This window comes from Psittacula echo (assembly GCF_963264785.1).
Source record: "Psittacula echo genome assembly, chromosome: 5".
In the NCBI taxonomy this organism is placed as follows: Eukaryota; Metazoa; Chordata; class Aves; order Psittaciformes; family Psittacidae; genus Psittacula; species Psittacula echo.
In genome coordinates, this window is record NC_137739.1 from 39412089 (window position 1) to 39424234 (window position 12146).

General features: G+C 49.5%; 2 protein-coding genes across 15 annotated transcripts in view; one reads left to right on the forward strand and one right to left on the reverse strand.

Annotated features, from left to right (window-relative positions):
• HRAS (HRas proto-oncogene, GTPase) overlaps positions 1-3190 on the forward strand; it is a 52183-nt gene extending 48993 nt beyond the window's left edge. Inside the window, exons 7-8 of one of the 2 annotated variants that reach the window (XR_013956915.1) lie at positions 986-2142; positions 3062-3190. The gene's annotated coding sequence lies outside the window, so the exon portion shown is untranslated. Of the gene's footprint in view, positions 1-985 lie in introns of both variants that reach the window. The other variant, XM_080618579.1, reaches the window with a different exon arrangement.
• Positions 465-12146, reverse strand: part of LOC308221530 (uncharacterized protein) — a 78035-nt gene continuing 66353 nt past the window's right edge. For all 13 annotated transcript variants that reach the window (XM_080618576.1, XM_080618569.1, XM_080618567.1 and 10 more), the window contains 6 exons: positions 10787-10907; positions 9786-9880; positions 8051-8116; positions 6554-6653; positions 5249-5401; positions 465-5017 (listed from right to left, as the gene is read on the reverse strand). In XM_080618576.1, the coding sequence (XP_080474702.1) occupies positions 3750-5017; positions 5249-5401; positions 6554-6653; positions 8051-8116; positions 9786-9880; positions 10787-10907 (1803 nt within the window). In that variant the 3' untranslated portion in view covers positions 465-3749. The remainder of the gene's footprint in view (positions 5018-5248; positions 5402-6553; positions 6654-8050; positions 8117-9785; positions 9881-10786; positions 10908-12146) is intronic.

Here is a 12146-nt window from a genome sequence, read left to right on the forward strand (position 1 = left end):
GCCACCGGCCTTGTGCTGCAAGGGATGTGCAGGGGTTGGGGCCGGGATGCTGCCCTTGGCTCAGTGAGCTGGGAGGGGACAGCAGGGTGTAGGAAGAAACAGTTTTCTTTCTGCTGCTGCTGGGAATGCCTGGATTGAGCCTCGGCAGAAAAGCTGGGGAGGAAGGTGGGGATGGAGTAGGTTGGACCTACCGCAGCTGAAGCATGCCTGATGAACCAAGCCAAAAGCCAGCAGGAGAAGGCAACCAGTCTTCTGTAGCATCTGTCGCCGCAAGAAACCTCATGCAGTCTGATTTTATGCTAAACATCTTTAACTGTTATAATTACAACCATGTAAAACACAGCATCAAATACTCTGGACAGTCTGTGTGGATCGGTGTAAAAAGGAATGATAGGCTTTTTTTCCCCCCAAAAAAAAACTTCCTTACAAAAGAAACCCACCAAAAAAATAACAAAAGAAAAAAATACTTGTTGGTTGTTTTTTCTTTAAGTAATAATTATAATACATTAGAAAGAGTCATGGAGGAAGCGGTCCACGCTGTAAACAAAAATAGCAATTAAAAAGAAAAGCAGATGGTAGCCAGGCTCTTCAAGGCCATGGCCAAGAGACCTGACCTCAACCACCATCCCATGATGGAGCTGGTCCCCATTACCAGTCCCTGTGGCTCCTGCTGCCTACTGGTGCCGCAGCCACTCAAAGTGCTCAATTACAGAAAAACCCCAAACCAACAAGAACAAACCCCAAACCCACAGCACTGGTCTTTAAAACTACACGGAGGGCAGCAAGGTGAGAGTCATCCCAGGGCTGGAGGGCAAGGATGGGGAGAGGGGGGAAGCTGTTTTCCTGAGTTTGCTTACGGTAAGAGAGGCTTTTGCTAAGGGGCTGAGGCTGCTGTAGGAGACTGGGGCAGGGGTGTAAGTGGCTTGGGCCAGGTATTTGTTCTGCTGAGCTGCCATCCTTGTCCTTCTTCCCTTCTTATCCCCAGCGGACACACTGAGGCTGGACCACGTCCTGCCCACCCCTGGTGCCACAGACCCGCCATGGCCGCACCTTCATCTGCAGCAAGAGGCAGAGAAGGAGCCAGGATCTCCTGTCAATTATGCTCTGATGTGCTGAAGTGAGAGCATCATTCCAAAGGGGCTAATGCACCTTGCTGGCTCCCAGGAACTCTTCCCAAACCTGCCAGCTTTCAGGGGCTGCAGGCTGGAGAAGAGCTGCTTATGTGGCAGAGTGAAGAGCTGACAGACCTTCCCAGCAAGAACCACACTAGAGTGGGAAGGAGGAGCCTGTAGCTGCCTGGTCCAGAGGTCATTGCAACCAGCTGGTGGCTTCCCTCAGGCTTGGAGGTGAGCAAGGACCTCCTTGCTCATTCCCATTAGGATTTGGAAGGGAGGAACCCCCTCAAACTCTCGTTGAACACCATGCTATGGGTACTGTGCATTTGACAGCTCTCCAAAACTAGAACCACCTTTTTAAATATGAATACTGCAAAACATCCCAGACATGCACTGGGCTTAGGAGCCCAGGTGCACGCGCAGCACTATGTGCAAAGACCGTGTGCCCAAAATGAGGGGGAATAAGTCAAAATGAGGGGAAAAAGACATCTCAGCTCTTGCAAAGGAGCCAAATGCTCAGATGTCTTAGCAGGAGTCCTGTGTGTGCTTCAGAGAGAGGCCAGACAGTCCCCCAAGCTACAGAAACCAAGCCAAGAGCTGACCACCCACCCTCAGGTGCTTCTTGTTGCTTCCCAACATGCTCCAACAAGCCAGTGGGCTGCTAGCAAAGGGCAATTGATACCTGTCTTGAAATACTACCCAGGTATTTTAACACACAAATGAGTTTAACTACTGCATGGTTACTGAAAAACATACTCTAAATTAAAACCAGTTCAAGCACAGTTGTCCTACAAAGGACCCATGGTGTCCCAAAACACAAATGTTGAACATTCATAACCACTTCTCCTCAAAGAGCAAGTGCTGACTCCTCACAACTCTCCTGTGAGGTAGCTAATAGGGTTATCCTTGCTTTGCAGAGGGCAAAAAGATGGGCAAAGTTGGAGACTCAGCAGAAGATGGGGTCTCTGACAGCACAGGGGTTGCAACAGAAGCTGAGGTTGCTGTGTCTGGCTGGTTACAACCAAAGGTAGGGTGCTCCTTTCAGTGCTACCCCTGCTGCTAACAAAAAAAAGCCCCCTAAACTGATAAACCCCACAAAGTAATTTAGTGGAAGTTTTCTGCTGGGTTTCCAGGTAGACTTCATGTCAGGCTATGTTACTGAAGCAGCCTGTGAGATAAATGTTTTCAAAGTCTTCTCAGAACTTAAAGGAGCCCAGCATCTCCACTGAAGGGACGGGAATCAAACCTGCAGTCCCACCTAAGGAGACATTTGCAGCCACCCCTTTTTGGACAACAGAGTCAAATACTGCATACCTGGACTAGTTTATTTCCTGCTGCTTCCATTTATCTTCCTTAAGAAAATACTGGGAACAGGAGTTTGGAGCAGCTCTTTCAGTGGGGTGAGCTTTCCCTGGCTCCCTGCACACCTCCAGCCAATGGTTTGGGCTATCCAGCAGCAACACCCTGGGATCGGAAGGGGATGCACAGGCCACAGGCCACTTGGTACATGAAGGGCAAGTGGGTATGGGGGGCACCCATCCCGTTATCTCCTCAGCAAGAGGCTGTGGAGATGTTGATGCTCTACATCATCATCTTCCAAACTTCTGTGCCCAGATTTCCTTCCTTGGTAGTTAATTTCTGGTGGGCTAAACCAGAAATGCTGATATCAGGTTGTGGGCAATGTGTTCCCCCTCCCCAGCACCTATTCCATTTCCACCCTGACTCTTGCTTGAAGTAAAAGCAGACTTCAGTTTCAGCACCATGATTAGACACTACCATACCTCCAGCAGCTTGCTAACGAAGGCAGGAGGTTTCCCAAGGCAGTAGCCCCTTTTCCTCAAGCCTGTTCCCCCCTCTGGACCTGAGCAGGAAAGGCCAGCAGAAAGGCCATTCATCCCAAGAGCCCAGGCTCAACCTTCACTGTCCTTGTCACCTTGAAAACTTAGGAAAGAATCATCCAGCTGGCAGTCCTGCACCAGGGTCACACCAAGGAGACCACCCAGGCACTTACCTGCTGTTAAACCCGCCCTCCAGGCCACCATCCACCACTGCAGCAGGAGCCAGTTACAGCTGGGCTGTGGAATTGCATAGAGTAGGCAGTGGGGTGCCTGTGTCCTGCCAGGATACCATGGTCCTGCCTGAAAATGCTGCTGCCTACAACTGCAGGTCTGGGGAAAGAAGCTATTGAAAGATCTATTGCTATAAAGGCCTTTGAAAGCAATGCTGTTGGTTGCACTGATTAAAGAAAGTATTCTGGACTCCTATGCCTTGTACCCACTTCCACACCATGGGTACCTGTGGCAGGCAGGAGCAGAAAGGAACACACAACACATTCACCAGCCCTGCCTCTCTCCCACACACACAGTGAGGCTTGAGGAGCTTCACGGAACACAAAATGAAAGCGCTGTCTAATTTGTCCATCAGAAAAACGCAAACCCAGTTTGCTCGTGCCTCCTGGTGCTGGTGGCCACTGCTTCATCTTCTCACCAGGTGCTCGTACCAAAGCACAGCTCAACAGGCGATGGCTGCTGTGCTGTCACCCTGACACAGCCCTGCTGAAGGGAGGGTTCTGAAAATGGGCCGAGGGTGCTGCTCCAGCACCTGCTTCCTGTCCCTTGCCTCCCCCCATTCCCACTAAAAAGTCACGGATTTGGGCAGCTTCGCCAGGGAAGAAGAGCCAGAAAGGAAATTGTTCTCCGAGTGGGATTTGGCAACCTGTGGCAGTAATTTTGGTTTGGGGCTTAGGGGGGGTCGTGGGGCTTTGAGCATGTTTAATGGTTTCTGGAAGCTTTTTTGGGCATCTACCTCCTCCGGGTCCAGCGCGAGAGGTGGTGGCATGGAAGTGGCAGGCAGGGGACGTCCAGTCTCGGGCAGTGGCAGTGCCACCTGCTTGCTGTTTGCTACATCCTGCTCTGTCGCATGGGCGAGGTGGAGGGGAGTGGTGGTTTTGATAATGGTGTAGGGGCTGTTCCTCTCCACCATGGGGGATGGCGCTCGTTGCAAGGGGTAGCCCTCACCCAGCCCCCCTGCCTCCACCTTGATGCCGGATAAGATGGGCACGCTGCCACCCGCCAGCCCCTGCTCCCAGTGCGTGGTGGTACTCCCTGGCCCGTTCTGCTGCAGGCTGGCAAGCTCCCCCATGGAGGCAGCTTTGGGCGCCAAGTGCTTCAAGTCCATTTTGTCTGGTGGTGCTGCTCTGCAGCGTTTCTCAGCCGTCTCCTCCTGGTGCTCGCTCTCAGGGGAGCTGTCATGCTGAGACTCACTGGAGAGATGCTGTGAGCTGCCCAGCAGAGGATGAGGGGGTGCCTCGAGCACTTTCTCTCTGCAGAAGGAAGATGCTTGTTCTCCCACCGGCAGGGCAGCAGGATTTGGCTGCCATACAGCATGGTCCGTAGCAGAAAACTCAGTGGTGCTCGAGCTGGGAGGACTCGATATATTTTGGAGAGAGGAGTCTGAGGAGCCAAACTCAGCAGCAGTAGGGAGGGAAACCAACCCACGGTCCACCGTGGCACACACAGGAGTGAGGGGAGCCTGCTCCAGAGGCAGGGCCGTGGGCAAGAGGTGATGATGGGCCTGCATCTTGCTTGCCCTCAAAAGAGACAGTGGCTGTCCGTTCCCTGTGGGCTCCACCTGACCCTCCTCTCCCAGTGACCCCTCGCCAGAAGGATGCAAATGGATGTCTGTCACTTCAGCTTCTTCACTGCCTTGGAAGGTGGCAGTCCTCACCTCTGCCACCATCTCTCCTGGAGCCTCGGGAGCTCCGTGGGGATGTGGCTCCCTGTCCACAGGATGCTCACCCACCCGGCCATTCTGGCCATTGGCTGCCACGTTGCCCTTCACGGGTACCGGGTTGAGGGAGAGTTCTAGGCCCAGCGGTTTCCGTGGGAACTCCTCAGGCTTTGCTGCATCGGAAGCAAGAGAAAATAAAATAAAACCCAAATTATGCATCAGTTCATTTTGGCACCTGTCATGCCCTGACTGCGGGGGAGGCAGATGCTGCACACAGCAGACACCAGCCCTTCTGGGCTGCCCCGGCTTCCAGAGCATCACATCAGAGGGGTGCTCTGGTCCCCAAGGGACACAGCTACCGCCAACCATTGCCGCTGGGCCGCCTGCCTTTCCCTGCTACCCACCTGGCGGGGGGAGGTCACATTTCATCTTGCGCAGTTCGGTCATGGACACCTGCAGTTGCTCAATGACGGCATCATCCTCGTACTGCAGGGAAGCGGCGATTTTCTCCTGCAGAAACTCCCGTAAATCTTCCAGCGTCATCTTCAGCAAGCGTTCTGGGGGCAGCAGACAGGAGGAATGGCAGTGGCATGGCCAAAGTGTGGGCTGCAGTGCTTTGGTTTTATCTGGGATTCTGCTGCTGTTCCCACTGTGAGGTGGGACAGCCTGAACATTTCTGCCTCTCTCCTACCTTCCTGCTGTTACTCAGGATTGTCGATACATTCACACACCTGTGCCACCTCTGGGCAGTAGCTCAGCAGTGGCTGGGACCTATGCTGACCAGGATGCACATTTTAGGCTATTTCTGGAAGTTCTCAGCAATACCTCTAGGAGGAGGAAAAGCTCCATGAGATAGACTCGGAGTGTCAGACTGAACAGCCACCAGGCAGGGATGCAGGCAGAGATGCTGAACCACCTCAGGGATGCAGCAAGGGATGGGATGCAGGGAGGAATGCCAATCCACATGACACATTCCTTAGGGAGGAGAGATTATTTCTCTCCTTCTGCCTGCCTGCCAGTTTCACAGTCTTTGCAAACAAATGGGATACTTGAAGATGTATTATTTCTTGATAGCCTGTTCTTCACGCAACTGAAGGAAGAGCAGGATGAGTGTTTGCAGAAGCCAACATATGCAGCACCATAAATCCCACTAGCCCAAAGGTTCCTAGCATGCGCTATCAGCATCTCTCCTGTTCCAGATTAAAGATCTAACAGGGTGAAAAAGCAAGACTGCTAGCTTATGGTAGCAGAGGGGTTCAAAGTCCCAAAGATCTCTATGTAGAAATATCACCATCTTAATGTTATGTAAGAAAACCAGGTTTTGGTCATTTTAGAAGCATATTAAATGGATTTATTTCTCCCTCTACAGCCTTATCAGCTGAAATGCCACAGAGCTTTGCAGACAGATGGGTTGCTGTCTGTATTGCCCCTAAACCCATGGTAATAAAAGATGTGGGGTGCAGCATGCAGAAAGAGGCAGCTGGGAGTGTTTCAGCTGGGGTTTGCTGTGCACCAAGCACAGCATTTCAACCCTTGTGTCATCTCATTTCTTCCCCAGAGCCTCATCATGGGACTGCCCCTTTTTGTGGCCAGCACAAGGCAGCAAGCAGGCTCGTAGTGACCAGCAAGGCTTTCTGTGTCAACAGCACAAGGGTGGCCTAGCATAGAGCCACTTCTGCCATACGAGACACACTCTGCTAGGACCTTACTTTTGTGCAGTTTGAGTATGGTGTAAGCCATGGCCGTCAGCACCCTCTCTCCTTCTAGGATGTAGATATCCCACAGCCGCAAGGTGAGGGTGAACGGGGTCTGTTTCAAACATAAAACCAGCTCATCAGCATCACACATGTTAGCACTAATTGATTGAACGATTGTAGAGAGGTTGTTGGCATCACTACGTCTCCTTGCATCAAAACACACAGCAAGGCAAGGCACTGGATGACCAGGATTCATCTGTAACACAAAAACCTCTTTCATCAGCTATGGTTTTGCCTTAAAGCCAATAATACCCTTGGGTGGCTGGAAAAGTACTTACAATCCATCCACAAATGCAGAAAAAAGGAGAAAGCTTCTACACAGGCATTGTAGCACATGGGTCTGCCTAATATGCTCAGCCTTGCAAGTGCACAAAACCACTCCTGTATCCATCTATATTGCCCAGACAGATGAAGGGCTATTTATGGGATAGGTCTGAAGGTCCAAGTGCTTCACTAAGCATTAAAAAAAAATTAAAAAATCACTCCTTTGGTGCCTAGAGAAGTGGTCTTCCTTACATGCAGGCTTATCTTATGTCTTCTAGAAAAACCTCTGCAAGAGGCTTTCATTTGCACCCAGACCCAATCTTACAAACAGGGGTGAACTAATGATGGAGCAGCCCATCATCTCCCAACAAAGATTCAAGGCATCTCACCAACACAAAAATTAATAATAGTCCCACTGTGTTCAAATTTAGGATGCTGTGCTTACTCTCCAGAGTCTGGCATGACTGGCCATCACAGCTCTTTTACCATATTACTCCAATTAAAGGAACTTTCACATTTTATACAGCATTTAGGGACAGACTGCAAACCAGTGAGTTTCCTCTCGAGGGGAAAAGGTCATCCACTGTTTTATAGGAAATGGGGCAGCAGAAAATTGAGCCTGGGGACACACAGATATCATAAACATGAGCAAGCCTGGATACTGCTTTTAAGTGTGCAAGCACAATAGTGCCCCTAAAAATAAATTAGTCTTAGCTCAGGACTGGCAAATTAGCTCTGGACGAATCAGAGCAATTTTCTCACACTTTCATGTGTCTCCAGTGCCCAGTCCGCTCCTTTGCCTGCAGTGCTATTTGTTGAGGTTTGTGCCTCCAGCTCTTCATCTCCCTATGTTGTTTCCAGAGCCAAAGTGAGGTTAATTGCCTTTGCACCAGTGCCAGTGGGCAAGAGAAAGATCTCTCCCAAGTTTGCAGCTTAGATACTGCTGCTGCTGAGCCTTCTCCCAGTGACCTCTTGTGATAAGGCAGCATGAACTGGCTTGCCATCAGTGACATTCAGTTATTTTTAACTTCTCCCTTATTAAAGGTTTTGCCTTATGAGTGTGCACAATATCCCACCTCACAGAATACCAACACTTTCTTCAAATTATGATACTTTTTATAAAAACAGGCAGATTAACCATGCATGCAAGCAGCAGGGCAGCAAACAACCCAAAACCATCCTCACCCGGTCAATGAAACACTGCAGGAACCACTTGGTTGTGTAAATCCCTGTAGTCATCTGCTCCTTGTCCTAGGAGGAGATAACAAAGAGAGGCAGGCATTTCATCAGGCTGGCTGCTGAAGGTTCAAGCAACTCATAGGGCTTTGGGGGAGGCTGGCTGGTTGGCTTATTAAAGCTGGGGTCTGGGTGCAGGATCTGTCTGCAGTTTGTCTTCCAACAAAGCCCCTGCTTCAAATACCAGTTTTGAAGCCCTGCTCTGGGTCTTTGCCCAAGATTTGCATTGAACCTGATCCTTGACGTGGCCAGATTTCAGTCACAACTTTGGAGAGGGATTCCTAGAAGCTTTCTCTGACTTTTACCTGCTCCAGGGAGTTACAAAACACTTCCATGAACCCAAACCATGCACTCCTTGCAGACTATCTTTTTTGTTTCCATAGCAATTCCTATGTGAGCCTCTTTGAGCACCACAAAAATGATTAACCCCAAGTATTCCACAGGCAAATCCAGACCAGCACAGTCAAGCCAGCTTTGCTAGCACTACCTCATTTGCATGTCATGTCTGATGCAGGAGCAGGACAGCCCGACAGACCAAGGAAAACTTTAAAACCTCACCATCACCACCTTGGCCTATCACTTTTTCACCCATCTGAGACCCAGCACAGCACCCACGCACAGCTTTGTTTTTTCTGGCATAGCTGATGGCAGGGCACAGCTGGTGCTGGGATGCACAGTGCCCTGCAAGTGCATAAACTTGATGCGACCGTTCCTGCAAAGCCAGCAAGGCAGTGAGGACAGGAAGAAAAAGAAGCCTAGGGGATTAACACCCAGCTCTGGTCTTTGCTTTGGCTAGTGTTGGGCACCTGCAAGCCTCGGGAGCCTTTTGGAAGCCAGGAGGCACAAGCACCTTTCAGAGAGTTATTTCCATCCTCCTTGCTCATCCTCCCCAAGGGTACAATTAGGTAAAAAACCTGTCCTGACTCTGTTTCACTCTTATAGACAGGGCCAGCTCATTTGCAGCACAAAGCAAGAGCTGTTGCAGATGATGGCAATATAAACAGCTTTCCCTGAAGCTGGACCTCTGAACCCCTTGGGAACATAAGAAAGCTTCAGGAGTCTGGCCACTGAATACCAACTGTCTACAGCAAATGCAAGAGGGTGGGGAAGGGGAAAAAGAAAAGGAAGCAGGTGCTGCAAAATAGTAGCCTAGACATTAGACTGCAGTTGATGTCTCCTGCAGATGCTCTTCCAGACACCAAATGGGCTCCTACCATCTGCCAGAGCGAAAACAACTGGACATGCCCAAGCAACAAAACACACAGCAAATCTCACACCCCTCTTGTCTTTAAATAACAGCAAACCTATTAAATGCAATCACTTGGGGCTAATAATTACTGAATTAAGTCCAGCATCACCCTTTGGGCTTTGCATCTGGTGTAACAACACAGCCCAGCCTTGCTGCTGTACAAAACAGCTCCTTTTGCTGCAGGCTCTGTGAGCCTTCCTGCCTGGCTTTCTGAAGGAAGCTGTTAGATTTTAGCAGTTACTACACTAATGATGACCAGCAAGCAAATGATAACCAAGATCCAGGCATCCCATTTAATAAACACTTGCCTCTTTGCAGCTGAAGCAGTCCTACACTGTTAGAAATATGTTCAGTAGTGCGTATCCCTGGCAGACCATTACACTAATTGCTCTAGCATTAAAACGTGATTATTAGCATGGGATAGCAAAAAGATACCATGTGCTTCTTCAGTTTGGGAACCATCTTGCTTAAAATCTGCTCATGGTGAGCCTGGAATCTCTGCAGCTTTGGGAACCCAGGAATGAAAAAACCTAATGAGAAAAGATAGGAGAAATAAAAAAATAATCAGAAAAGCTCTGCAGTAGTCATGGGGGGCCGCCTGATTTTCTAGAAACTCATCCCCTGCACTGCCTGTTGAAGTCAGCAGGACTACAGTGCACTCAGCTACCTCCCCTGGCATCCCTCCAGAGCCCACCCTTCAACCTATTCCGCATGGGCAACAGCACTCTCAGCACTAACCCCAGCACAGCAGTCTCGCTCACCACCCCACCTGAGACTTGGCTTGGTCAAGACCTCTCTCAACACATCTTGATGCTTACCAAGGTTCAGGGAAAAGCTGATGTTCCAACAAAAGCTTGTGCAGCACTCCATAATCTAGTAGGACATGCATTTAAGACTGCCTGGAGCTATCAAGCCATAAGGCTTAGCCCTCCGCTCATAAAGTAACCTTCTGTGCATAGATTACTGCTAACCACAAGTAAGACAAAAGGATCTTTAATGTGTTTGAAATAAAATAATTCAGTACATTTGGTGGAATCATATCTTCATAAAAACACAAGGGTACGTGGCTCTGGCATGCTAGAAACGGAGCATTACATGATGCTCTTACATGTACTTCTGTGAGAGTTCTTAAAAAACCTGCAACCTTGAGTTAATTGACTGCCAAGGGCAAGGCACTTGGAAGGGAAGACAGCACCTCTGTGAAAGCATTAATTACTGAGCACTAAAGCTCAGTGCTGATAAACCACATTTTTCTCTGATGAACTTGTCTGTCTCCAAGAGTGAAGTTCAGCTCTGTAATCGGGTTACATCAGCACATAACTAAGTCTTACCCATTTTAAACAAGTATGTAAGGAAAAATGAGGCTCTACTGACCAACCCAAACAGCCTTCCCTCCCACTGCAAGAGCCCCCATCCGCATCCCACCCCAGCCTTACCATGCATGGCGTGACGCTGATTGGTCAGCAGCTGTGCCAGTGCCCAAAATGCATCCTCTTCGTTTAAGTACATCAGGAGAATGGCTGCAATCTGGCTCATCCCTTGGCAGTAGCTCACTTCCTGCAAGAGCCAAGAGGGGCACACATGTTGCCATGCTGTCAGACCCCACCATGATGCTAAACCTGCAGAAGCAGGTCAGGCTGTCTGTGTTTCCCTCTCCTCTGTCTCACTTTAAGGTCTTTATTGTTTATGCTCAGATTCACAGCTCCCATATGTCTGCAGCATCTACCATGTTAATGCCTCATAGAGTGGCTTGGGTTGGAAGGGACCTTTGAAGAACATCTAGTCCAACCCTGTGCCACAGGCAAAGACACCTTCCACCAGACCAGGTTGCTCAAAGCCCCATCCAACCTGGCCTTGAACACTTCCAAGGATGGAGCAGCCGCAGTTTCTCTGGGCAACCTGTGCCAGTGTCTCACCACCTTCATTGTAAAAAACGTCTTCCTTATGTCCAACCTAAACCTATCATCTTTCGGTTTAAAAATGTTGCCCCTTGTCCTGTCACTAGAGGCCCTGGTAAAAAGTCTTTCCACCTTTCTTATAAGACCCCCTTCTATACTGAAAGGCTAAAATAGTCTCCCCCTGGACAGCTTTCTCTTATCCAGGCTGAAGAACCCCAACTCTCAGCCTTTCTCCATGGGAGAGGTATTCTGGCACTCTTGACCATTTTTGTGCCCTTCCTCCAGACTAACTCTAGTAGGCAATGCCCCGCACCATGACGCTCCCTCCTCCAGCCCTGCTCAAGCCTGGAAGGTGAGGGACAGAAATCTCAACATAAGAGGTGCCTTCAGCTACTTCAAGGAATAGGGGATGGGATGACAAAGAGCATGTGGCTTCAATCCTGTTTTGGATTCCTTCAGACACATGAGCACTGAAGTGATTAAAGAATAAACAAATCTGGTAAGCATTTATCTGGTATGAGGGAAGGTGGGATCTTTCTTTCCTTAACTACCCCCACTGACCATCTTCTGTGCCTTCGGGGGTAACTCTGCCCTCCTGGAGATGGAGACAGTAAGTTCAGCTGCTAATTTAGTCTCATTCTGACTGTGCCCTTCAGCTAAAAATGACTGGTTTGCTGCAATAAATTCAGTATACGGCAAGAAGTGAGAACTTGATGGACTTTCAGCCAGGAGGACAGTCTTGCTGCAAAGCCAAAGGGCAATTCCCTTTGCTGAGACTCAACCAAAATGCATCTGCCAGATGTCATTTACCAGATGACAAAACGAACTTAGTGTGCAGTCTTGTGCTGCTTGTGAGTCTTGCAGCTGTCGGTACAAACTAGTATTAGGACTTAAAACT